The 27,508-nt window shown below is 40.1% G+C and overlaps 1 protein-coding gene across 3 annotated transcripts; it reads left to right on the top strand.

The window, feature by feature from the left end:
* Nucleotides 1-27,508, top strand: p4ha1 (prolyl 4-hydroxylase, alpha polypeptide 1). Of its 3 annotated transcripts, none has more exons than XM_031906104.1 (15): nucleotides 1-122; nucleotides 6,521-6,617; nucleotides 7,034-7,130; nucleotides 8,606-8,757; nucleotides 10,436-10,573; nucleotides 11,931-12,170; nucleotides 14,038-14,213; nucleotides 16,293-16,469; nucleotides 16,553-16,623; nucleotides 17,359-17,458; nucleotides 18,768-18,821; nucleotides 19,889-19,954; nucleotides 22,357-22,425; nucleotides 23,494-23,590; nucleotides 27,016-27,508. In XM_031906104.1, the coding sequence occupies exons 2-15, from the start codon at nucleotides 6,545-6,547 to the stop codon at nucleotides 27,084-27,086; spliced, it is 1,581 nt and encodes a 526-aa protein (XP_031761964.1). In that variant the 5' UTR covers nucleotides 1-122; nucleotides 6,521-6,544; the 3' UTR covers nucleotides 27,087-27,508. The 3 variants fall into 3 exon arrangements, with proteins under 3 accessions (XP_031761964.1, XP_031761963.1, XP_031761965.1); XM_031906103.1 differs by having other exon boundaries at nucleotides 3-132; XM_031906105.1 differs by lacking the exons at nucleotides 18,768-18,821; nucleotides 23,494-23,590; nucleotides 27,016-27,508 and adding an exon at nucleotides 18,878-18,927 and having other exon boundaries at nucleotides 4-132; nucleotides 22,357-22,408.

Raw genomic sequence — 27,508 nt, 5'->3', positions numbered from 1 at the left:
GGCGGAGAAGAAAAAGATTGCACGTATAAAATACTACCGACCGGAGCCTAGGGGCTCACACTTGCAGGACCCGGCGTTTAAGGACGGACATAAAAGGCGGATATCAGTGGTCATTGCGACAAGTGGGTAGAGGTACGTCTTCCCTAGTTTATTGGCGATAGCTGTGGCATTCAAGCTGTCGTAGGACCCTGACTTCCAGCATCCCAAGCCATAACTTTTCCACTTGGGAATTTGGGAGTTATAGTTTTGCAGAACTGCAGTGCTAAAAGGTTTCTTTAAAACAGTGATTCTTTTCCCAGGGGACTTGAGTTTCTGAAACAGTTTTATGACCCAAAAGTTACTTTAGAACCTCATTACTAAAATTCATTTTTTTATTGGAGGAAATGTCACATTATTAATGAGGTTATATAGAGAACCACCTTATACAGCAGGAGACCCACCCAAAGGTTAAGAATTGCTTTTAAACTGAATTCAAGTGTTTGGGGTCAGGGCTGATTATAACCAATTGCAGCCCCTCTGTCACTGTCACTATTTGTCACTTCTGCTTTAGTAGCAGCACAGGGGTTGCATGTAGCCCTATGGCCAGTCCCTGTCCCCCACTGGTGATGAGTGTGAGACGTCCACATCTGGGGTAATCCTGGCAGTAAGTGTTGATTTTAGTGCAGCTATTGCATTACCTAATGTGGGGGCTCCATTTCTGTTGGGGTTCTGCAGCACCTTTGTGCATCACTTTGGTTTCTCTGACTTCCTTTCTGTCAAAGTTGTCCCAGCACATGGTAATTTGGTGCTAATAATCAGGGTGCTGTAAATAGTTTTTTTTTTTCTGTACACGTCAGTTTCCTAGTAAGACAAATATTTCATGTGGGGGTATAAATGTAACTTTGGTTGTTTGGGTGGATAGATTAAAGGGGCAGTATAACCCCTTGTCCAACATGAGTGCAATGAATAGGCTTGTGCTGAACATTTTTTTTTTAATTAAATATATAATATATATATAATTTTTTTTATTTTTAATATAAACAGGGAAGTTGAAGTTAGTCCATGCTTGGACCTTCTTGCGAGGCAGATCATTAGTGCATAGATTATCCCCCTGCATATACAAAATACAAAACAGTCACAACATACAAAACAGTCACAACAAAGGGATGGGGGGAGGAATGGGTTGTGTATTGGTACCAAAATATGAAGCATCTTTAGTTTCCCTGTTTAGAGCAATATTTTGTTTAGCAGAATAATCAGTGGCCTTTTTCAGTGCTTTGCAGTGGTACAAAATGGTGCTGAGTGGTTTTATTTTATACCTTATTACAACTGCCAATGTTGTGCTGGGACCTGTCACCCTAAGATTTTTTTCTATTGGGTTTGTCAAGCAAATTGAATACCTCCCCTGCATGACTTCATCTATTTCCAGCCAGTCCAGTGTGCAGCAAAGGAGGGGGGAAGCAGGCCTGAGTTGTTCAGGGCATCTGTGATCAAGCAAGGGAAGCAGCCCTGATGGAGAAGGGGGGTCGGGGCCTATTGGGGTGTCGTTAGGTATTGGCCTGCCACTGGGAAGATGAATTGGAAAATGTCTGAATGGAGAGATATGTAATAAAATGTATGTAACAATAAGTTAAAAGTTTGTAGCCTCGTAGCCCAGTAGCTTAAGATTTAGACCCCCATTTAAAAGCAAGATTTTGCCAAAGCATTTGATACCGTTCCCCACAAACGACTACTTTCTAAACTAAGGTCTATTGGTCTTAGTGAAGTCATTTGCACATGGATAGAAAACTGGCTACAGGATCGGGTACAGAGGGTGGTTGTTAATGGTACATTCTCTACTTGGAGTAAGGTTCTCAGTGGGGTCCCTCCGGGTTCTGTACTGGGTCCACTTTTGTTTAACTTGTTCATAAATGACTTAGGGGAGGGTATTATAAGTAATGTATCAGTGTTTGCAGATGATACAAAACTCTGCAGACCAGTCAATTCTATCCAGGATGTGGCATCCTTGCAGCAGGATCTTGGCCAACTGACAATCTGGGCGGCTAAGTGGCAGATGAGATTTAATGTGGATAAATGTAAGGTCATGCACCTGGGATGTAAAAATATGCAAGCCACTTATACCCTTAATGGGACTGCACTAGGCAAATCCATAATGGAGAAGGACCTTGGAGTCCTTGTAGATTATAAACTTGGCTGTAGCAAGCAATGCCAGGCAGCAGCTGCAAGGGCAAACAAGGTTTTGAGCTGTATTAAAAGGGGTATAGATTCACGGGAGGAGGGGGTTATTCTTCCCCTTTACAGAGCACTGGTAAGGCCCCATCTAGAATATGCTGTTCAGTTCTGGTCTCCAGTGCTCAAACAGGACATGATTGAGTTAGAGAGGGTCCAGAGAAGGGCAACTAAGCTGGTAAAGGGTATGGGAAGTCTCAGTTATGAAGAAAGACTGGCCAAGTTGGGTCTGTTTACGCTGGAGAAGAGGTGCTTAAGGGGTGACATGATAACTATGTATAAATATATAAGGGGATCATATAATAACCTTTCTAATGTTTTATTTACCAGTAGGTCCTTCCAACGGACACGAGGGCACCCACTCCATTTAGAAGAAAGGAGGTTCTGTTTAAATATTCGGAAATATTTTTTTACTGTGAGAGCTGTGAAGTTGTGGAATTCCCTCCCCGAATCAGTTGTACTGGCTGATACATTATATAGCTTTAAGAAGGGGCTGGATGGATTCTTAGCAAGTGGGAGAATACAGGGTTATGGGAGATAGCTCTCAGTACAAGTGAGGGAATACAGGGGTATGGGGGATAGCTCTTAGTACAAGTTGATCCAGGGACTGGTTCGATTGCCATCTTGGAGTCAGGAAGGAATTTTTTCCCCTCTGTGGCAAATTAGAGAGGCTTCAGATGGGGTTTTTTGCCTTCCTCTGGATCAACTAGTAGTTAGGCAGGTTATATATAGGCATTATGTTTGAACGTGATGGACGTATGTCTTTTTTCAACCCAACTTACTATGTTAAGAGTCAAAGACACAAGAGGATGGAGGTCCCTGCCCCGTAGAGCTTACAATCTATATGGGAGGGTAACTTACAGACACAAATAGGCAAATATAAGTGCTGTAGGTCACAGTGGGTGACTCTACAATATAAGTGCTAGTTCCAGATCAGGTGCTGGGCAAGTGCTCCAAAAGGTAGTCTTTAAGTTTAGTTTTAAAAAGACTATGTCAGTTTGGGATGCCCATACACAGGCAGATAAGCTGCCAAATCACCAGCTGAAATCTGCCTGTGTTTGGCCCCCTTAAGCCTCACATGTGGCAGCAGCCTACGTATAAAGTGCCAAAACACTGCATTGCAATTGTTTGGTTACTACTATAACTACAGATGTGATGTAACATTACAGTTTGCAATCCCTTACATGGTCTTGCCAGGAACAGCCAGCTTTTCCTACTCAGAGATGAATTGCATGTGGCTGAAAGATGTTGGGTTGGCAGTCGGTTCCCTGAAAACACTACTGGTGGCTAACACCTGTTTTAGGATAACTAGTTATATGGAATTCTTTGCCATTTATATGGTTGCTGCTGCTGAAGTTTGTTGAAAAGCATCCTGGCACAAGCAGGCAAGTTTGGCTGGGTGTCATGTGCAAATATATGCTGCCTTTCCAAGGAAGCTTAATCATTTAACCCTGCTTTTGAATTGTTTCACAGCTTGTTGTTTTATGAAGATTTGACATGCTTTGTTAAAAACTAATATAGGCATGATTGTCCAGAATGCTTGGGACTTGGAGCTTCTGTATAAGGGTTATTTTTTTATTTCTATAGTATTGGCAACTGAAGGCTACTAAAAGCCCTACTAAAAAAATGTAGTAGGATTGATTTGCTACCAGCATGGATTCACGCTATCTTACACCTGTGCCTTTTATCATTTTTCCATCTTGAATGGCTGCCCCCATGGCTACACAACAGCTTATTTATAAAAACTATAGTAGCATTCCTGAATCAAACACAACCGCTTCAGGGCAACGGTATATTATATTTTAATTTCTTTAAAACACTTTCATTTTTTGGTGTTACCGTTGCTTTAAAGGAGAAGGAAAGGCTAAGTCACTTGGGGGAGCCAAAATGTTAAGCACCCCAGTGATTTATTTGCTTACCTTGTACCCTGGGCTGGTGCCCCTGTTAGGAGAAAACCACACCAGCCCAGGGTAGCTGCGAGCAAATGTCTCCTTTTCCTTCTGCCGTGCTTGCGCATGCGCAGTAGAGTGAAGAGCCAAACTTTAACAAGAAAGGCGGCGGCCCAGGGATTCCGAAGAAATAAGGAAGAGGAAACACTCGCTGCAGCTACCCCGGGCTGGTGTGGTTTTCTCCTATGGGCTGTGACACATGGGGAGATTAGTTGCTGCGCAACAAATCTCCTTGTCACGGGGCGACTAATCTCCCTGAAATGCCATCCCACCACCGGCGATTTACATTCTAGCCGGTGGGATGGAATTTCGGGGAAATTAGTCCCCCTGTGTCACAGCCCTAACAGGAGCACCAGCCCGGGGTAAAAGGTAAGCAATTAAAGTCACTGGGGGTGCCTAACATTTTGGCACCCCCAAGTGACTTAGCCTTTCCTTCTTTAAATGAAACCCTTCCCTCTATCTGATGTCTAACTCATTTTGATCCTCTCTTCCCACAATGACTCTTCAAAATGCAGAAGGATACCACTTTTCTTCAGTTGACCGAGTTTGTATTTGGAGATGTATTGTTCCTACTAAGGGAGGGCACATGGAAAATGTTGTAGATAAATTATACCTTGGTAGAATTTAACGCCAAAGGCTTCTTGGATTTTAGCATTCATGCTCTTTTGAAAAAGAAAATGTCTTCTCATACTTACTTGATTACCCTTGGGAGGCAGTTGCAAGCTTGTAGCTACATTGAATGACAGAGGACTGCAGAGACTTCTATTCATTAGCTTACTAAATGAAGGGCAGATATGCATTGTACTTTTCGGAGAAAACTGCTTTTTTGTTATATCACTTAAACAAAGAAGCCGAGCAGCTCCAGTTGGAAAGAAAAATATCCTTAATTTCTAGTTAAACAATGAATAAGAATGCCCCCACAACCTTCATGCTTTCCAAGCAAATGTTTAGTTTACAGATTACCAATTCTACCCTTTAACATTACAGTCAAAAAGACAGGAAAATTGGTTTTCTGACTAATGCTGACATGATGCCAGGGAGAAGAACTGAGAAGTGTTTGTCATTCTTGATCCAGTATAATTAACATCTACCTTGTTTTTTCTTTTTAACATTTTATTGTCTCAACTGAAGCCTGAACCCTAATAAGTAATTTATATAAATTATATATAATGTAGGGATTCGGCCTTTTTCGGCAGGATTCAGATTCGGCTGAATCCACGTTCCTGGCCAAACCAAATCCGAATCCTAAAAATCATGTGACCTTTTCATGTAAACATGACGTTTAACCCTTATGTTGCAGGTTCGGTTCGGTATTTGGCCAAATCTTTTATGAAGGATTCAGGGTTTCATCCGAATCTGAATAAAGTGGATTCCATCCATCCCTAATATAATGCTAAGAATAAGGGTCCCATTCATTAAAGCACGATGACCACAATTGGAAAAGATTTGTATAGAATTATTCGTATTGTTAACGGTAATAACGTTAAAATAGTACAGGTATAGGACCCATTATCCAGAATGCTCGGGACCAAGGGTATTCCGGATAAGGGGTCTTTCCGTAATTTGGATCTCCATACCTTAAGTCTACTAAAAAATCAATAAAACATTAATTAAATCCAATAGGATTGTTTTCCATCCAATAAGGATTAATTATATCTTAGTTGGAATCAATCACAAGGTTCTGTTTTATTTCTACATAGAAAAAGGAAATCAGTTTTAAAATTCTGAATTATTTGATTAAAATGGAGTCTATGGGAGACGGGCATTCCGTAATTCGGAGCTTTCTGGATAACGGGTTTCCGGATAAGGGGTCCGATACCTGTACAACTTTTTCGTGATATGTTGGTTATTCCACAAAAAAGTGGTATTTTGCGTACTTTGTCCAAGCCACCCTAATTAGAAGCATTAGTGATAAAAAGAAAAAGATTCAGTAATTAGTGTTTCGATTCTTTATAGGTGCTGGATGGGCAATGCACCGTATTCAGCAGTCAGCAGAAGGGATGGTGTATGGGCACAATTCTTCTATTGCTTGTGTTTTCAATCTGTTGCTGTCTACCTATATATTTAATGTGATGTATCAATATATACAATAAGAATGCATATGTGGGAGCAATAAATCCCTGTTTAAATGCATGGTCCAGATTTTTTTTTTAGAATTAAAATTGGTCAACCAAAAGGTTGGTCACCATTAAATGCTTTTGAAATAATTGGTCAACTCCTAAAATTCATTCAAAGGGCTAATGAAATTAAATACATAGCTCTATAATCTATGGTCTAATCTATATATGAAATAAATATACTAATGTTTCTATGCACTATATATTATTTGTTTACTTATATAATATTTTGATCTTTCTCCACAGTTTCCCAGTTCATCACTCTGCACAATGAAAATTCACCTAGTATTGCCCCTCTTGGGGCTTTTCTCTTGTGCACACGCAGACTTCTTCACCTCAATTGGTAGGTTCTGGGTTATATGTTGATTTACATAGCCACCCGCTCGCTTGGCAGTCAGGCAGCCAAAGTATTTATTTGAGAATTCCAGTGATGCAACTTGTCTGCTGTATGTTATACCGGAGCCCTACTTTTTCCGAAATATAATGTAGTTGTGCTGTTTTTACAGCGTATTCCATAGATATGGGGGGGGGTAGGGAGGGAGAAGACACTGAACATATTATGCACATTTGGTCCGTTATCTGTCTGCAAGAAAACTGGACATTCCATCTAAGTAAACTCACCAACAGTGTAGTATCTGTTTCAAAGGTTATATAGTACATGTTTGCATAGCCTCGTACGTGGTGTTATATATATTTTTTTCTCTGTTTTCTTAGTAACGGAATGGGTTATAATATTTAATTTTTGTTTTCAAATTCTAGGTCACATGATAGATTTGCTAAACACAGAAAAGGACTTGGTTACGTCACTGAAAGATTATATTAAGGCAGAGGAGCAGAAATTGGCACAGATCAAAAAGTGAGTAAATGCCATCAGTGTTTTATGCAGAAGAATACATAAAGTTCCTTTCAAACCAGTTAGGGCACAGTCGGGGAAAATAGATGCAGACATTCGTATCATTAAGTTCCATGATTCTGTAAGAGGTCTAGGTATTTAATTTAGGGATGCACCGAATCCCGGATTCAGTTCAGGGTTTGGGGCGAATCCAGCCTTTTTTTGATGGATTCGGTTTTCGGCCGAATCCATGGACCCGGCCGAACCGAATCTGAATCCCAATTAGCAGAAATTAGCTTTTGCTAATTAGCATTCGGAAAGGGTTAAAATTTAGGGGGGGAAAATTTTTAGCCACGCGCTGCAAATTTTAACCCTTCCCAATCCTAATTAGCATATGCTAATAAGGATTCTGTTCAAGATTCGTCAGAATCCATCAGGGTGGGTTCGGGGGTTCGGCAGAACTCAAAAAAGTGGGTTCGGTGCATCCCTAATTTAATTATAAATATACAGTGTGCTCATTTTTTAAAAATGCTCTAGCACTTTCAGACTGGTGTGATGTTTACAGTGCGTGTGGAATGAATACATTCAGAAGTCAAGCCAAAATATACAAACTGCTTTATTTGGAAGTTACTTAGAAGTATGTTCAGGGGCGGGCCAAGCTGACTGGGCGCCCTAGGCAACCCGGTCGGCAACCTCGCTGATTCCCCCCCCCCCCCGTGCGTGTGCTTTAGCGCGCAGTCGCAGGAGGGGGGTCGCAATGTGCTAGTGGCTAGATCATTGCCCCCACCGCGTAATGACAAGCGGTGGGGGCAATGACTAAAGTGAGCGGGCTAGGGGTAGGCAGGAGCGGCTGCCTTGCGCCCCCCAATCGTTGCGCCCTAGGCAGCTGCCTCTTCTGCCTACCCCTAGTTCCGGCCCTGAGTATGTTAAATTTCCCAAATGTATTCAGAACTGAATGTATGTTGTGTTAGATCAGAACTTGCAGACTGGAGGATAATGTATTTGGTCATTTATGATATGATAACATGATGAAGGCTCTGGGTTATAAAATGTTATGGTAATCTTGCTTGAAACATGTTACATATAGGTTAACTGACTGTTAAAGTGTGTCTGCACCTAGGTGTTCGCTTTAGTAACACTGGCTAACTCAGCATCTCTGGGTGCAGACACACCATAAACCAAATTGCAGTGGCCTAAGCATTACAGAGGGTGAAAAATACATTGTCTCAGCTCAGCCTGAAAAAGTTGGCTTATTTGTTCTTACTCTTTTTACTTGTTATCCAGTTTGTACAAAGTATTTGATTTGTCTATTTGATTTATCCTTTTTTTTTATTAAAAAAAAAAACCTGTGCCAAACTTTTTGCAAAAGATCATGGGCTGATTTACAACAGTGCTAAACTGCAATACTGCAGTTACTTATAGCAACCAGTCAAAACTTTGCCTTCATTTTCGTTATCTTTTTCTATCCTGTTCAAAGTTAATTGCTGTTATCTCTCCAGATGGGCAGATAAATTAGATCATCTGACAGACACTGCAACAAAGGACCCAGAGGGATACTTGGGACATCCAGTGAATGCCTTCAAGCTGATGAAGAGGCTCAACACAGAATGGGTTAAATTAGAGAATCTGATACTTAAAGATATATCTGATGGTAAGGCATCTTCTAGCTCAGTGCTGTCCAACTGGCGCCCCCCCTCTGTGTGGCCCCATACCTGTCTGGCTGCTTTGATGGCTTACCTTTGTGTAAGCTTCAAATGGTATCAGTACTGACATTAACTGGTCCCCTGCATAGCTCACAGCTCAGATTCAGGCTGTAATCCCCCTGTATTGTTTAAACATTAAATCCCCTGTACTATTAACACCATTTAGTTTCTGCATTATTCCCCCCCTGCAGTGTTCACACCTCAGGCTCAGGCTGTAATCACCCACATTGTTCCCCTGTTCACACCTCAGACTGTAGGAGATGTGCCAGCATTGCGTCACTGTATGTATTACCTGCCCTATGTTGCCTGTGTGTATGGCACACACAGGCAGCGTAGGGCAGGCAGAGTATGGCACACACAGGCAGCATAGGGCAGGCAGAGTATGGCACACACAGGCAGCATAGGGCAGGCAGAGTATGACACACACAGGCAGCATAGGGTAGGCAGAGTATTACCTGTGTGTGCCATACTTTTCCTGCCCTATGCCGCCTGTGTGTGCCATACTCTGGCTGCCCTAAGCTGTCTGTGTATGCCATATGCTGCCTGCCCTATGCTACCTGTGTGTCATACTCTGCCTGCCCTATGTTGCCTTTGGGAGGTGAGCCTGGCAGGGGTTTATTCTGGGAGTTTGTTAGCAGTTGGATATAGCCATTAAATGGTCCCTAAGGTGTGTAATTATGTGCTGGGGGTTGCTGTGATACCCACAGGGGATGAAGAGGCATATAGATTTAAGGGTATGTCTTAATATTACATAATATAATTCTTTCACATTTGATGAAGGCTGATATCCCTGCAGGGAGCATCAACCATTTGGGTTTTTGCTGCACTACCACCTTTAATGTGAGCATGGTCTTAAAAGTTCTTGTGATAACATGGGTGTAGTTTGAAGTGGGTGTGGCTTAAAGGGGGATTGGTCAAAACCAGCTTTCATTAGCGGCCCTCCACTATGTATGTTAACATCGGGAATGAAATGTTACGTTTCATATTAGTTTGTATGTGGTTATAAAAAAAAAAAAAAAAAAAAAGCAGCAACCCCATTTGCGCTTTTTTTTCAGATTTTTTATGCTTGTGTTCAGTGAAGTTTTGCGCAGACTAAGGGGCTGATTTACTAACCCACGAATCCGACCCGAATTGGAAAAGTTCCGACTTGAAAACGAATATTTTGCGACTTTTTCGTATGTTTTGCGATTTTTTCGGATTCTGTACGAATTTTTCGGATCCAATACGATTTTTGCGTAAAAACGCGAGTTTTTCGTATCCATTACGAAAGTTGCGTAAAAAGTTGCGCATTTTGCGTAGCGTTAAAACTTACGCGAAAAGTTGCGCATTTTTCGTAGCGTTAAAACTTAACGCTACGAAAAATGCGCAACTTTTCGCGTAAGTTTTAACGCTACGCAAAATGCGCAACTTTTTACGCAACTTTCGTAATGGATAGGAAAACTCGCGTTTTTACGCAAAAATCGTATTGGATCCGAAAAATTCGTAAAGAATCCGAAAAAATCGCAAAACATACGAAAAAATCGCAAAGTACCGATCATTACGAAAAAAACGCAATCGGACTCCATTCGACCCGTTCGTGGGTAAGTAAATCAGCCCCTAAATATTGCGTTCCTTTTGTGCTTCTAGGATTTATCTCTAACTTAACTATTCAGCGCCAGTATTTCCCAAATGATGAGGACCAGACTGGTGCTGCCAAAGCTCTACTTCGTTTGCAGGACACTTATAACCTTGACACAGATACTATCTCTAAGGGAAACCTTCCAGGTAATAAAAACTGTTTAGATAACTAACCCAGTAGGATTGTTTTGCCACCAATATGGTTTCATGCAGCTTAGTTCAGATGAAGTACAAGGTACTGTTTTATTATTGATGAGAAACAAAATTGATTTTTAAAAATTAAAATAATTTACTTGAAATGGACAGGGGAGGATGCTCTTACTGTAATTCAGAGCTTTTTGAAAAAAAAGAGTTTCTGGATAAGGGATAAGGGGGACCTGCATAATCTGGACAGACACAAAGTGAATGTATTTATGTAATGTTCTAAATTATGAATAGAAATAAGTATTGGAAAGAAATTTAAAAAATTAAATGTAAAAGTTATTACTCTAAAGCCAAAGATTCTGCTATGTACCTTATAAATGAATCAAATAACTGAAATGACGCCCCTTAACAATCCTGTGCTGAAAAGGACTAATTGAAGTTGCTGTCACTAGGAGATCTAAGCCTAATGGAGCATGGTGCATTTCATGATGTTTTGACTCTGTATCTTTTCTCAGTCTTAAAAGACATTCTGCTTACTGCACAAGAAACCAGATAATGGATCTAAAGTGCTTGTTTCCTCTTTTAAGCAATTATCACCCATGGGCACTGTAAGCAGGACTAACGGCACACAAAAAGATTAGTTGCCCCACAATTAATCTCCTCTGTTTTCCTACCAGTTGAAAACATTAAGGGGCACATTCATGAAATCAAGAGTTCGAATCCCGAATGGGAAAAATTCGGATTGGATACAATAATTTCTGAAGATTGCAAATATCACGAAAATGCCTACAAAAAATCGTATTAGTCACAATAATATCGTATTGGTGATCCGATTGTAAATAGTGGGAAAACCTTTCCGACTTTGATCCTTCTGTGCATAATTTTGGAAGCCTCCGATAGGAATCAATGGCACTGTGCAGCTCCAACCTGGCCCAAGGAAAGTCACAATAACGAAGTTTAAATGAATCCGAAACTTTCGTACTCGGCATGACAGTACGAATGTGTTGCACAAAGTTTGTCTCAAAGTATGAAAAAGTCGCAGAAAATACGCTCGGAGTGTTCGTGTATTAATAAATTTCCCCCCAAAGTGTAGCTTTGGTTTTCCAAAGTCACCTGAAGATTTCTCGTGAAGCACCTAAAAGCTAGGCTGTTAAATCAGTTCTGTTTAACATCATACCCTTTACATCACCAGTATCTGGCTTTGGAAAAATTCAGACTGGTAATTAATGTGTTAGTTAAGTGCAGCCCAGATAACAGATAGCTATTTTGGTTCTTGATATTTTATTTTTAGTGTGAGTAAGGTTTTACTTTTAGGATTTGTCTCAGTGAACCTGTCTTTTTATTGTTTTACTTTCTATAGGTGTTAAGCACAAAACATCATTAACAGCTGAAGACTGTTTTGATTTGGGTAAAACTGCTTACACAGATGCTGACTACTACCACACTGAGCTATGGATGGAGCAAGCTTTGAGCCAGTTGGATGCAGGAGAAGAGTCTTCTCTTGACAAGGTCATGGTCCTAGATTATCTTAGTTATGCTGTGTACCAACAAGGGGACTTGGACAAAGCGCTGACCCTAACCAAGCGGTCACTAGAGCTGGGTAAGATTTCACGATTCAGTATTTTTAATTTATATTTCATATTAACCCTATCCAGTGAAATTTATATCATATGCCTTTTTCTTTGCCACGCCACATCTACCAACCCCCAGCTGGTTTGGTTTAGGGCTCTTACAGATGAGTTTTTTTCCTATGCTCCCCTGTGGTTGATTTTTCATATGTCCTACCACGGGGGACTGCTGGAGTTAACTGTAGTTGTTACTCTGCCTCAGATAAGTGCCAAATGCAGGTGGGATACATCAGATTGTATTGTGTTTGATGCTTCCCTGCAGCAGAATGAAAACAAATTCTGTGTTAAGAATAGGGTGCATTTCTTCACTCTTAGATATAATATATTTTGTCTGCCTAATATTCCCCTTAAAGTGATACTGACACAGAAAAATATTTTTCAAAATATGAATGTTTATAAAAAGAAACCTATAGGTCATGTTGATCATTTTTCCCAAGCAACCCTTACTTGTGTAAGTACTTGAAGTTTCAAACCTGATTGCTTTTCCAACCTGACCTTCTCAACCTGGAGCTTCTGACTCCTGCTGCACAAATATGGCAACCCCCTCATAAAGGAACCTGGTATCTGATTTAAAAGCATCAGGAAATACTTTTATCGCCAAATGATAAAGCTCACACAAAAACAATGTTATAATATATATATATTTTTTAAAAAGTTTAATTTTAGATGTCAATATCTTTTTAAGGTGGCCATGCACAGGCAGATTTAAGATGTTGATTTGAGTCCTTCAGACAGATTTGGCAGCTTATCTGGCCGTGTATGGGGCCCCACAGATATCTGGCCTAAAATTGACAAGATGACAGTTAGACAGGTTTGATTTTCCTGTTTTCCTCGAAGGATCCTATTTCCATTGTTGTAATTTAATTGTTTGACCCCCAGGGCCAAAAGACCAGATTATTCCATTATCGCCAATTTTATGTGGGCATATCAGTGGAAAGATTCAGTTGTTTAGTAGCCTCGCCAAACTAGTAAATCTTATAATGTATGGCCATTTTTACTGCTTTCTGTGCAGTATCTGTCTGATTGGCAAAGATTTAGATTTTTGTCAGCAGTGAAGAAATGTAATGCATGTTATAGGTTTTTCTCTCTTGATCCATGATACTGTAGAGTGTCTTAGGGGAAGGTGCATGTAAAGTAGTACTGCCACCAATCTCTTTTACTTTCATTTGTTCTCACACGAGGAATGTGTCTAATAATATGCCCAACTCCTTAAAGGGTTAGTTTACCTTTAAGTTACTTTTAGAATGATGTTGACAATTAGCAGTTGGTCTTTATATTCTGTGAATAATTTGTTTCTTTTATTTTTAACAGTTTGGGCTTACATTAACTGGGTGCAGTGGTTTGACTAGATGTCGTCAGTGACCCTCCAACAACCAGACCTTAAATTGCAAGCTGGAAAGTGGCAGAAAGGGAATAATTTTAAAAAAACAAAACAAAACATGAAAACCAACTGAAAAGTTGCCTAGTGTATAATATTCTGTTAACATACTTCAATTTAACTTCAACATGAATAATACCTTTAAAGATAGCCATACACATAAAGCTCACTTGATTCAACCAAAGTCTCCAAATGAGAATATTTTTGACAGATATGACTAACCAAGGGATGGCCAGACCAAGCACCATTAATGTTAAGAAATGCTGACTTTAAATGATTTCTTTTTTTTACTGAATCCCTCTACAAAATCATCAAATGAAGTGATTGTTTGGACTCCAAGATCACCATCAATATCTCTGTAATAAAGTATGACATTATGTATTCTAAAGGACTTTGGGTAATGTTAAATTAAGTGGAATCCCCCCCCTTTTCAGCTTTTGTCTTTTTCTTTCGATTAATAGATCCTGAACATCAAAGAGGGAATGGGAATCTGAGACATATCATGTCAAAAGAAAGTAATAAATCTAGCTCTAGCCCTTCCGAGGGTGCAGAACTCAGAACAAGGAAAGGTCGGCCCAAAGATCACCTTGAGAAAGAAAAATATGAGAAGCTGTGCCGTGGAGAGGGTGTCAAAATGGTATTAGCTGTGTATATTTATGATCTGTGTGTCTGAATGACAGTGTTCTTTGTTACTACAGTAGTAGTAACTATAAAGGAGAAGAAAAGTTAAAACCACTTACCTGAAACACCAAGCTAGTGATTCTGTTAGCTGAAAACAGCACTGGCCCAGGGTATTTTTTTTTTTAACCTTTTTATTTTTAAAATATTTTTCAACATACATATAAATTGCATATTATAATGTAACAGTGTCATCAATGGTTACATCTTGTAAAGATCATCTTAACCGTAACATTTGTTTTTTACTTTTATCCGTACACATATTGGGCCTGATTCACTAAAGTTTATTGCACGCTTTTTTGCGGTAAAAAAGACGCGACAATTAGCATTCACTGCAGCATTACCGCATGCGATAAGTCGCATTTTCGCATGCAGTATTTCTCGCGCTAGTTTTACCGCATACGTTCATTTCCGTGCTGAAAAGAATATGATCGCATGATTCACTATAACTTTTGCGCGCTAAATATCGCTTTCGGCTATGCGAAAATTAACACCTACTACAGGCAGGCGAAAAATTATACAAAAGTACAGTAAATGATTTTTTGCAATAAAATATGGACTTACAGTGTTATTTATTCAAGTATGTGTTTCCCCTAGAGTGACGCAGCCGCCAGTTTGCAGGGAAATGTATTGGCATGTATGGCTAACATGGCATGCGTTCATTTGCGCGACTATTTATATTTGGCTACAAGTGATGAAATGTTTCGCCAGGCATGGATTTGCAGCGAATTTTTGGACGTGCGTTGAATTTTTTTGCAGCGGATTTTTTCATGCGTTTCGCAAAACAATCCGCCAATGGCAAAACGCCTGAAAAAATTTGCCACGCAAAAATTCACCGCACATACAAAAATTTATACAAGCGTCCAAAAATAATAGTCACAGCAACAATTTTTTTGCCGTTTCGTGGATCTTTCGAAAGATTTGCTAATTTTCACTAAAGATAACCAGAACACATTTGCTCATCACTGTTTATAAGCATCTACTATTTATATGATACCATTTATATGCTACCATTTATATGTGGCTAATATTTATATACACCATTTATATGCGGCAACAATTTTTATACACTATTTCTAAGCTACCATTCATATGCGGTGACTATTCGCGGGCGTAATTTAGCACATGTACCAGCAAATACCGCATTGAAATAGTCTTCGCGAGTTAAATAACGCATGCAATATCGCGCGTAAAAAAACGCGAGTATGCTTATAGTGAATCGTGCGAAAAATCGCCAAAATTAAGACGCGGTAAAATTTTTAACGCACGCTATAAATAGCGCACGTTAAATCGCACTTTAGTGAATCAGGCCCATTGTCTTTTGGGGCAAAGCCCCTTGTACATATAATTCCGGTTCCAACAAAATGATCCCGTTTATTAACAATAAACTCTGTAACTCATCTGTTTGTAATGAGTAATCCTTTTTTTATGGTAATATAAAGCTGTGACATTCTGTTACTGGTGCATATATATATGAACTAACTTAAACAACAATACAAAAAATAAAACAAAAAAAAAAACCGGAGAACTCAATAATGGATGGCCCAGGGTATTTATATACGAGCAGTCATCATCTTCTGTGTGTTTATTCTTAGATGGCCCAGGGCCAACACATTAGAGTGAAAAGGCCCGCTTTTTGCTTAATTTTCAGCTTTTCATTTTACTGTGCATGCACACCCAGAGCAGACATGAAAGAACAGATGATCACTCTGTGTTGCTAACATAGAAGTTCCCCAGGCTTGTGCAGCTTTCTGCTAACAGGAGCACTGGCCAGGGTATCAGGTAAGCGATTATAATGGAGTGGGGTGCTAACATTTTGCACCCCCCTGTGATTAAACTTTCCTTCTATAATGTACTAGTAGGATTTCACACAAAACGGATAGGGTAAAAGTTACACTTATCCTAAGCAAAAAGTGGCCTAGGGTGTTGCTAATAAAAATAGCATGCATAAATGCTTTTCTTCAGATATTTGAAGAGAGGAAAGGGATATATGATTTGTCATTGCTTCTAATATTTTGTCCTTTGCATTCTTTTTCAGACTTCCCGCCGACAAAAGAGACTTTTCTGTCGGTATTTTGATGGTAAAAAAGATCCATTGCTCATCCTGTCTCCCACAAAGCAAGAAGATGAATGGGACAAGCCACGCATTGTGCGCTACCATGATATTATTTCTGATGAAGAGATTTCAAAGGTTAAGGAGTTGGCAAAGCCAAGAGTGAGTGTTTCCCTTATGCTTTTGTGTATCAGCTTTATAACTTTAATTTTTATGACAACTGTTGTGATTGGTTGGCTTCACAGCTGAGGCGAGCCACTATTTCAAACCCTATCACAGGAGTCCTGGAGACAGCTCAATACAGAATTACCAAAAGGTAAGAACAAAGGATTTTATACTATACACTTATTTGCATGAACAGGTAACTTGGGATGCACTGGGAACAGAAATACGTTCTCCTGATCTGTCATTCCCTAAACAACCCTCGTGCAGCTGAGTCGCATTTCTTTTTATTTTAAAGATTGTAATTTAGTACATTAGAAAAGCCCAAATTTTGATTAAATAAAAAGAAAATTTACTTTATACTTATACCTACTTTGTACCTATTACAGTCTTAAACTATTTGGCCAAATATTACCATTTTTATTTTCATGCATTGCTATAATCTTTTTTTTCTCTATTTTTTCCAAAGAGTATTTTAGGCGTAAAGAATTTTGTAGCTGCAGATGCCTCTGACACATCCAAAGAAGGAAAATGTTTTCATTTTTTTTTCTTTAGCAAGTGATGGGATTTCCTAAAGTGCTATTGTAAGGCTACTGTAATTCAAAATACCGTATATACTCGAGTATAAGCCGAGTTTTTTAGCACCCAAAATGTGATGAAAAATTAACCCTCGGCTTATACTCGAGGGTAGTATATATCTAAGTAGTAGTAGCAATATCTAAAAAATTGTAAATGTGAACAGGGGTTTTATGCAATCACATCAACTTGAACATTGTTAATATGAGTTTTATCATAAATAAATCAATATAGCATAGTTGCATGCTTTAATATGCCACTGAGGTTTAAACATTCCTATAGTTTTGTAATTTTTTTTTTTTTTTGGCCCCAGTGCCTGGCTGTCTGGGTATGAAGATCCAGTGGTCGCACGTCTCAACCGAAGAATCGAAGGAGTAACAGGACTGGACATGTCCACAGCAGAAGAATTACAGGTAAAAGGAAATATTATGGATGTGGGGTCAGATGAGTTGCTGCATTTCAAAGCAAAATTGTGATAGTTTAAGGAATCAATGTAACTATAATGGATATCAGGGGAAGTCACAAGGAAAGCTGAGTATTTTTGCTCCTGCCTTGTAGGCAAATTAGCCAGCAAGAGATCTACATTTGTTTGTTAAAAAAAACTTGTACTTCTACACAGCTAAATTTACATTTTAAAACAAGGTTAGTTTGCTATAGCTAAAGCCTACTGACTAATGGAAAGGGGGCCCCAAGTACTAGCTAATATAGAAAGGTAATAAGGGGGAAGCACAATTTGATTTGTAACTATCACTAATTATCTGGTTGCACACCTGATCCACTCTCCAGCCAGTGCTGGTATAAACCAGTGTATGCAACCATGTTGTCACGATTGGTATCCCAAAACTCGGGCACCAAGGGTCCGGTCACGGCTCACGCTTCTGCCTATAACGGCCGCCTTTCAGTTTGGGAAGAGCCCTTCGCTACTCGGATGCAGCCAGGACTTATAGTGAGAGATCCAAGGAGAGAGTTCTGAGCAGGCAGGGGAACCAAACCGTATGGCAGGAAGAAGGAGAACGATTCGGTGCAGTCAGAGTTCAGGCCGGGGTCAGCAACGATCAGTCAGTGCAGTACCAAATCAGAATCCAGAAGAATAGTTAAAACAGGCAAAGGTTGGTTCAGGTAGCAATACAGGAATAGGAACAGGCAGGAGTCAGAACACAGCAAAACAGTACAAAGACCGCACCCAGGAACTATCAGTAGACCTACGTTGGGCAATGAACACAGGGCAGTAAGCACTTTACATATTTGGATTTTGCTCCAAAATGATGTCACACACGCGCCGGACGAAAGAACACGCATGCACAGGCGTCAAAAAGGAAACGGACGGGTGCGGCTAACAGAAGAAGATGGCGGGCGTCCCCGCCACCCCACTAGACTACCAGGTATCATTACACATGTAATTTCATGTCATCTTTTAAACTTGTGACAGGGAGAACCAGCTTTACATTAAAATGTAGGCCTACTGATGCTAGTAAGCTAGACTTACCTTTATTTTTTATATATTGCTGTCCAACAATTTACTTGATAACTCATAGGATTGGCAATGTTTAAATAACAGTTCAGTAGAGAGAAACTGCTAAAAGGATGTCAAACCATAAACTTTGTGATCAGCCTTCAAGCCCATTTCTCTCCACTTCATTGCAGCTTTTATTAGCTGTATACAACGGTTGGTGGCTGGTGCCACTTTGCCTTTTACTACTTGCTATGTTTTGCTTTTCTTAGGTGGCCAATTATGGAATTGGAGGTCAGTATGAGCCCCACTTTGATTTTTTAAGGGTAAGTTCAGCATTTTACTGAAATATTTCCCATGCCTTGTATCTTTGTCTTTTCAGGTTGCAAATTATGGAATGGGAGGACAATATGAACCACTGACTTTGCACGGGCAAGTAATGTGTTGGGCAAGGGCCACATTGTAGCAGCATTTCTCTTCAGCTCTGTGTTTACTGCTGTTTAATATGAAAAGATGAGAACGTTAGCATAGGTATGGGACCTATTATCCAGAATGCTCGGGACCTGGTGTTTTCAGGATAATTTGAATCACCATACCTTAGGGCTACTAAAAAATAATTTAAACATTAATTTAACCCAGTAAGATTGTTTTGCCTCTAATTAGAATTAAAATGGAGTTTATGGGAGATGGCCTTCCATAATTCAGAGCTTTCTGGATAATGTGTTGCCGCTTACGGATCCCTGTATGTAACTGTCTGAAAGAGACAGGAAACACTCATCCTAACAGAAATAAACAAGTTGGAAGGATTGCTGCTTTAATGATGCCTTCATTCTTGTGTGTCCAAAACTACTTGTAACCAGTTACGTTTCCTAATGTACACATTCCTGAATCACCATAAGTTTGTTTTAAGTAAAAAGAGGCAATGGGAAAGGGAATTTAGTTATCTTTTTCTGGCTGGGGACTTTGCAGCAGAATAAAGATAGATAATGGGCTACATTTTTGATTTACCAGATAATCTGCATTAAACAAACTCCTGGTGATTTTGAAAGGCTAACTCCTGTAACTTCTGTGGCATGTGAGCTGACTTGACTAACATTGAAATAATTTTCCATGCATGTTTTTGGTTTGTAACTCTCAGATAGAGTGACGGCCCATTGGCATGTTTTTTGTAACAGCCGATATCCAAAAGAATGGATGACTTACTATAGGTCATTGCACTTAAAATTAAAGCTGTAAATATCATGGTGCAACAGTGTGGGCAGTAATGTTCTCTGTGAAAGCAACTTGACATTACTCCAATTTGCTCCAATTAATATGCATGTCTTAATTCCAGTTTGTTTCCCAGCTCTACTGTTATTATTGCTTACTTAACCTTTTAATGTATATTCCTCAGAAATATGAGCCAGATGCCTTTAAAAAACTTGGAACAGGCAACAGAGTTGCTACTTGGCTATTTTATGTAAGTTGACCCAGACAGATGTTTTTGCAATATTCTTTTATTAAAAACTATATAGTAATAGTGCCTATCTTGAGCAAGCATGAATGGGAAACAATACCCCTAAACATTACATAAAATTGCTTATACGGTGGTTGTGTACCCTTTAAAATTTTCTAGATTTTTAAATAAATGTGACCGAAAACATCATCTGATTTTCAAACAAGTCCTAAAAGCAGATGAAGAAAACCTAGTTAAACTGAAACAAAAATTATTATCTTTGGTCATGTATTTATTGAAAAAAATGATCCAATAACATAACTGCATGAGGCAAAAGTAAGTGATTCCTTAGAATTATCGTATAACTTGAAGGTGAAATCACTGGTGTTTTCAGTCAATGGGATGACAACCAGCTGTGAATAAGAGACCCTGTTTTACTTAAAGAACAACAATCCAGTAAAGCCTGATCACACATACTAGTGATGTGCGGGTCAAGAAATACTCGACCCACACCCGACCTTAACCTGCCCGCTCCCAAACCGAACCCTACCCGACCCGGCTTCCTCCCTCTATTTATAGACCCGCCCACCCCGCAATGACATCACAAAAGGCAATGTGGCGGGCCGGGTGCGCGCTTATAAATCAGAAAGCCAGGAGAGGAAACCGACAGTGTAAGGTTGTGGGCGGGGAGGGTAAGCAGAAGCACTCAACCCAAACCCGCCCGCAACCTGCAGTTGATGTGGCGACACATTTGTGGATGTGTATCATGGCTCAAACAAAGGAGGTGTCTGAGGACCTCATAAAGCTGAAAAAGGCCACAAGACTTTCTCTAAAGAGATAGTCGTGCACAGCCATAAGTAATGAGCATTTCCAAAATATCTCAGTAAAACTGGCCAGCAATTTTTTGGAGCCCTAAATTCAATTTGCTTTGGGGCCCAGTAGCATCTAATTACACCACTGCTTTAGTTAAAAGCAGAAAACAAGCATTTTCAAACTAAATTATGCAGAAAAAAAGGGAAATGGTCTGAAAATAAAATAGCATATATTCATAATGTAGAGCTTTAATACTGCTTGCTTCTTAAATGGAGTTGAACCATAAGTGGATGGCTTCCTTTCACTGCTTTGCACAGGAGGAGCCAGAATGGAATATATCTGGTTGCAGTGAATTAATTCTTTATTACATTTGGCTTTTGATATTAATTGTGATTGAGATAAATACCTAATTTCAAACATTTACAGGGGGCAACGGATCAACGGAAAGAAACCCGTATTTTTATAAACCAGTTAAAAATGTTCTTTGTAAACCTCCCCTCATAAAGCGCCATATTAATTTTTTAATTTTCCCTACCTTATGCATGTACGCCTACAAAGATGAACTGTTTATTGTCAGCCACTTGCTCTGTGGCTTAACTGCTCCTCTGCTCTCTGACACTGTAAAGAAATGTGAGAGGAGGAGCTTTAAAGAACAAGGAAACCAACTTTTCAACAATTAACTATATAACTTGCCACCCCTTCAGCTACTAGATCACTATGTTTATTTTAAGAGAGTATTTGATTCTCTGATCCACTCTGTAATCTTCCAATGCGCAGTTCTTTTGCGGCCACCATGTTTACTTAGCCAACATCATCAACATGACCGAGTTTAACGTAGTGCACATGTGCGACCCGCCCCACCTTCTGACTTTGCATGTAAAAGCTTCTGTTTGCAAACTGTATTATGACAGAATAAAATACACCGATCCACATAGAACATCAGTGAATGCTATTCTGTTGCGATTGGTGTATATAGTTAAGCTCTGAGCATGGGTTACCATAGCACCCGCTATAAGCGTTTGGTTGGCATATTAGAGAGGAGGGACTGAGCAGGGGGAATGTATGCGAGTGATCCTGCTTGAATGGAGAAAGTGCGCACACCAAGAAGATTGTCTGCGCAGGCGCCTACTGAGAGTCGAACTATAACTGAGTATTAAGGTATGCCTTTCTATAGACCCATTATTGTGTTTAGACTTTCCTTGTCCTTTAAAGTGTCGCTTCTGTTCAGAGTGTTGCTATAGTAACTCCCTGAACGGAAGCGTCAATGATGGCAGACGGAAATGTCACGTGACCAGAGCATCATCGCTACATCAGGAAAATGAATAAGGACAACTGCGCATGCACAGGGCTCCTGTACATTTAAATGCGAATGCATTTTCTAGGTGCTCAAAACAAATGATCACCTAGAAAAAGCCACAAAAACATAAAGGAAATCATTAAGAGTAAGTAAATGTACATCTAATTGACAATAATTAGAGCTTTATTTTTAACCTTTACTTGTCCTTTAAATACAATTGATATTGGTAATGTCACAAAGCAAGGCCTTTGATTGCAATATCTTTATTTTACTGTACAAATGTAACACAACTTTGGAAACCACCCTGTGTTTGCAGATGAGCGATGTGGAAGCAGGTGGCGCTACAGTATTTCCAGAAGTAGGCGCAGCTGTATATCCCAAAAAGGTACAGCCTTCTGAAGTATTTCTCTTCTGTATTAATAAGTCAAAGTGTTACTTCTGATTTTTTTTCAAATGCTTATTTAAAATATTTATACAAGCACTTCCCTTCACACATCAAAATGTTATTTTAGGAAACTTTACAATATACATAAAGAAATATTAGTGGTTTTACAGTAGTTTAAAATTACTTGGTAAAGTAATTTTTGAATGTAACTGCAATATTGAAAGCAGGACCTGTCTATGAAATCACCAGCGCTCAGTCAAACCCACACTGTAGCACTGATCAGCTGCTAGAAGCACCTTTGTGCCAGCACTCGGTCTAACCCCCATTGACATATTACCATTGCTCCTTTTGCTTTTAATTTTTCGATAAAAATGAAGTGTTAGTACCAAAACATTACAGACAATACACACCCCTTTTCAAATAGAGCTGAATGAATAGGGCTCCTACCAAGCATACTTTTGCCTAGTGTTTTAATTAAGAAATAGTTTCTGTTACTTCTGGTACTAAACAAGAATGTAAAGCCGGTTTCACTTTAGCACTTCCTGTGTCTTCCTGATTCCTATAAACTTTAAAAACTGATGAAACTAAGTACCGGTCCACTGAGAAGCCCCTGATAAGGAGCTGCTCAAAGGCTGCTGCTTAGAGAAAGGGTTTTTTTTTTCAGTTAGATGAGGAGCTCTGAACAAAGTGACTTATTTATAAAGAGAAAAAAACAGTTTATTAAAAATAGCCCAGATTCCAAAATTAGTGCTATATAATGGCAAAAAATAGGCAAATATTGATATTTTTAATATTTGTTAAAACTATTCACACAATGTAATTTCAGTACAAGTTCTGATTTTTGTGTTTATTTATAGCAAAGGTGTTTAAAGGTATATACTATGCCTTTAAAACCACATCATAGGCCCAAACATAGAGCCTTCCCACAAGAACTTACGCACTAAATCTTACAATCTGGCTTCTTCTTCAGGAAAATTTCCCATTAGTGGTAAAGTGCTAAGCAACAACACTGTCTGCTTTGTTATCTAGGAAGTACTTTAATATTAATTTGGTTTTTTTTATCTCTAGGGGACAGCGGTCTTCTGGTACAATCTTCTTGAGAGCGGTGAAGGTGATTACAGCACAAGGCATGCAGCCTGCCCTGTATTAGTTGGAAATAAATGGGGTAAGTGTTACAGTGCCTTCTGCATAAACTGCATTTATCTTGGACCACACGTGGTTTATTGATGCAGAGGATGTCATATTTGTAACCCTTCTTATGAGAACTACTACTTTAGGCAAGCTAAAATAGAGATGGAAAGGGATATTGCAGCTAGGAGTAAAAAGAATCCAAAATTATTTTTTAATTATGTGAATAGTAAAATAAACTGAAGCAAGAAGGGGTGGGAACCTTATTATCACTGGGGGGTAAGTTGGTTGATGAAAACAGGGAAAAAGCAGAAATTTTGAAATCTTATTTTTCATCTGTCTATACATCTGAGGAGCCAGCTAATGAAGCTAATGTAAAGGTAAACAAAGGTCCAGGACCGGATGGGATTCATCCCAGGGTATTAAATGAGCTGAGCGCTGTGATTGCCAAGCCTGTTCACTTAATTTTTCAGGATTCGTTGAGGTCTGGCATGGTGCCGAGAGACTGGCGACTTGCTAATGTGGTGCCTTTATTTATAAAAGGATCCCGTTCTCAGCCTGAAAACTATAGGCCTGTTAGTCTGACATCAGTAGTAGGAAAGCTTTTGGAAGGGGTAATAAGGGATAGGGTCTTGAATACATTGCAGTTTGCAATAGTCTAAGTTTGTGCCAGCATGGTTTTATGCGTAACAGATCTTGCCAGACTAATTTAGTCGCCTTTTTAGGAGGAGGTGAGCAGGAACCTTGATGCTGGAATGGCAGTTGATGTTGTCTACTTGGACTTTGCTAAAGCGTTTGATACAGTACCTCACAGAAGGTTAATAATCAAATTGAGGAATCTTGGCCTAGAACATAATATTTGTAATTGAATAGAGAACTGGCTGAAGGATAGATTACAAAGAGTGGTGGTAAATGGACCAGTGTTGATAGTGGAGTACCGCAGGGGTCAGCCATTGGTCCTTTGCTTTTTAACTTGTTTATTAATGACCTGGAGGTGGGAATAGAGAGTCCTGTTTCTATTTTTGCTGACGACACTTTGCAAATTGTTCCATGCAGGATGCTGCCGCTTTGCAGAGCAATTTGACAAAATTGGAAAACTGGGCAGCAAACTGGAAAATGAGGTTCAATGTTGACAAGTGCAAAGTTATGCATTTTGGTAGAAATAATATAAACGTAAACTATCTACTGAATGGTAGTGCGTTGGGGGTTTCCTTAATGGAGAAGGATCTGGGGTTTTTGTAGATAACAAGTTGTCTAATTCCAGGCAGTGTCATTCTGTGGCTACTAAAGCAAATAAAGTGCTGTCTTGTATAAAAAAGGGCATTGACTCAAGGGATGAAAACATAATTTTGTCTCTTTATAAGTCCCTGGTAAGGCCTCACCTTGAGTATGCAGTGCAGTTTTGGGCTCCAGTCCTTAAGAAGGATATTAATGAGCTGGAGAGAGTGCAGAGACGTGCAACTAAACTGGTAAAGGGGATGGAAGATTTAAGCTATGAGGTGAGACTGTCGAGGTTGGGGTTGTTTTCTCTGAAAAAGAGGGGCTTGCGAGGGGACATGATTACTCTGTACAAGTACATTAGAGGGGATTATAGGCAGATAGGGGATGTTCTTTTTTCCCATAAAAACAATCAACGCACCAGAGGCCACCCCTTTAGATTAGAGCAGTGCTGTCCAACTTCTGTTGTACCGAGGGCCGGAATTTTTCCGACCTACGTGGTGGAGGGCCGATAATGGAAGCCAGTTTCGACAACTCCCCTTTTTGAAACCGCACCCACTTGAAACCACACCCATGTTATCACATGACCATACCCATATTAATGGTTGTAGTACAGCAAAAACCTGCCATACTCTGCCTGCCCTACCCTGCCTGTGTGCCATACTCTGCCTGCCCTACCCTGCCTTTGTGTGTGCCATACTCTGCCTGCCCTACCCTGCCTGCATGCCATACTTTCACTGTGTGTGCCATTCTTGGCTGGTTTGTGCCATACTTGGCCTGTGTGTGCCATACTCTGCCTGCCCTACCCTGCCTGTGTGTGCCATACTCTGCCTTCCCTACCCTGCCTGTGTGTGCCATACTCTGCCTTCCCTACCCTGCCTGCGTGTGCCATACTTTCACTGTTTGTGCCATTCTTGGCTGGTTTGTGCCAAACTTGGCCTGTGTGTGCCATACTCTGCTTGCCCTACTCTGCCTGTATGTGCCATACTCTGCCTTCCCTACCCTGCCTGTGTGGGCCATACTTTCACTGTGTGTGCCATTCTTGGCTGGTTTGTGCCAAACTTGGCCTGTGTGTGCCATACTCTGCCTTCCCTACCCTGCCTGCGTGTGCCATACTTTCACTGTGTGTGCCATTCTTGGCTGGTTTGTGCCAAACTTGGCCTGTGTGCGCCATACTCTGCCTGCCCTACTCTACCTGTGTGTGCCATACTCTGCCTTCCCTACCCTGCCTGTGTGTGCCATACTCTGCCTTCCCTACCCTGCCTGTGTGTGCCATACTCTGCCTTCCCTACCCTGCCTGTGTGTGCCATACTCTGCCTTCTATATATTAAAAAACTTTTTAATTGCAGTACCACCTCAGCATATGTTCTTTTTGTAGTATGCAGGGATTATTTGTGAGTTTCTACTGCTCCTGAGGTGTGAACAGGGGAACAATGGGGGTGATTACAGCCTGAGCCTGAGGTGTGAACACCGCAGGGGGTGAACAATGCAGAGATTAAAAGGTGTGAACAGTACAGGGGATTACATATTTAAACAATACAACCTGATTACAGCCTGAATCTGAGGTGAGAACCATGCAGGGGGGGCAGTTAATCTCAGTACTGATACCATTTAAAGCTTACACAAGAGTAAGCCATCAAAGCAGCCAGACAGGTGGGGGGCCACACAGAGGGGGGTCGCGGGCCGCATGCGGTGAGGTTGGGGAATGCCCTTCCTAGAGATGTGGTAATGGCCGATTCTGTTAATGACTTTAAGAGGGGCCTGGATGAGTTATTGAACAAGCAGAATATCCAAGGCTATTGTGATACTAATATCTACATTTAGTATTAGTTGTTGTATATATAGTTTATGTATGTGAGTGTATAGATAGGTAAGTATAGGTTGTGGGTGCTGGGTTTACTTGGATGGGTTGAACTTGATGAACTCTGGTCTTTTTTCACCCCTATGTAACTAACTATGTAACTATGTACTAGTTGCTGCATAATCCCTCTGCTGACACAAGGTGTTAAAGGAGAACTAACGTCTCAATTGTAATAGCTTACCTGATATCCCGGGCCGATGCTTCTGTTAGCAGAACACTGAACCAGCCCGGAGTATTTCGTCTCTCTTCTTTTTGCTGGGCTTATTCTGCGGGGGGTGTCGTGGAGGGAAATCCTGACTTTTATTCTACTTTAAAATAGCTGAATGTTGGATGATGATAATGATGTGTTCTAGGTATTAACATGCCTTATCTTGTTTTTGCAGTGTCCAATAAATGGATACATGAGCGGGGTCAGGAGTTCCGAAGGCCGTGTAATTTATCAGAGTTGGAATGATACAAGCTTTTTTTTTATCTGGGAAAAACATTTTTGCATTCTTCAAACTTCCCATCCGTTCAAAGTTTGCACAGTTTTCAAGCAAGTCCACCGTCTACTAGTCCTAAGAACTTTTTGGGGAAAAGACAATTATGTAGAATAAAGAGCCCAAGTCTCCTATTTTGTGTCCAAAAATGGAGAAATGTGTTGGATACGACTGGATACGAAATTTCTTGCTCTGATCTGTATTTCTCTAGTGATAGAAACCTGCTTCTTCTCCAAGAGACTATTGCTGAAGGGTGCCAGATAATTCCAGCTGAAAAGGAAATAGCAACAAGGACAAGAATCAGCCAGAAATTAATTATAGCCTCAGGTCTTATGTGATGGTCATTGAGTTACTACTTAATTAGAAAAATGAAATGTTTAAATTTCTTTCTAAATTG

The sequence above is a fragment of the Xenopus tropicalis genome, chromosome 7 (assembly GCF_000004195.4).
Source record: "Xenopus tropicalis strain Nigerian chromosome 7, UCB_Xtro_10.0, whole genome shotgun sequence".
NCBI classification, from domain to species: Eukaryota; Metazoa; Chordata; class Amphibia; order Anura; family Pipidae; genus Xenopus; species Xenopus tropicalis.
The sequence above is the reverse complement of the archived record's forward strand: the minus strand, read 5'-3'. Positions and strand labels throughout refer to the sequence as shown.

Bases quoted from the DNA above. Each gene is read 5' to 3' on its own strand.
- p4ha1 (XM_031906104.1), top strand. From the start codon at position 6,545: ATGAAAATTCACCTAGTATTGCCCCTCTTGGGGCTTTTCTCTTGTGCA. The intron at 8,758-10,435 runs GTAAGGCATCTT...TTGTGCTTCTAG, and splicing joins ACTTAAAGATATATCTGATG to GATTTATCTCTAACTTAACT. The intron at 23,591-27,015 runs GTAAGTGTTACA...TTGTTTTTGCAG, and splicing joins ATTAGTTGGAAATAAATGGG to TGTCCAATAAATGGATACAT.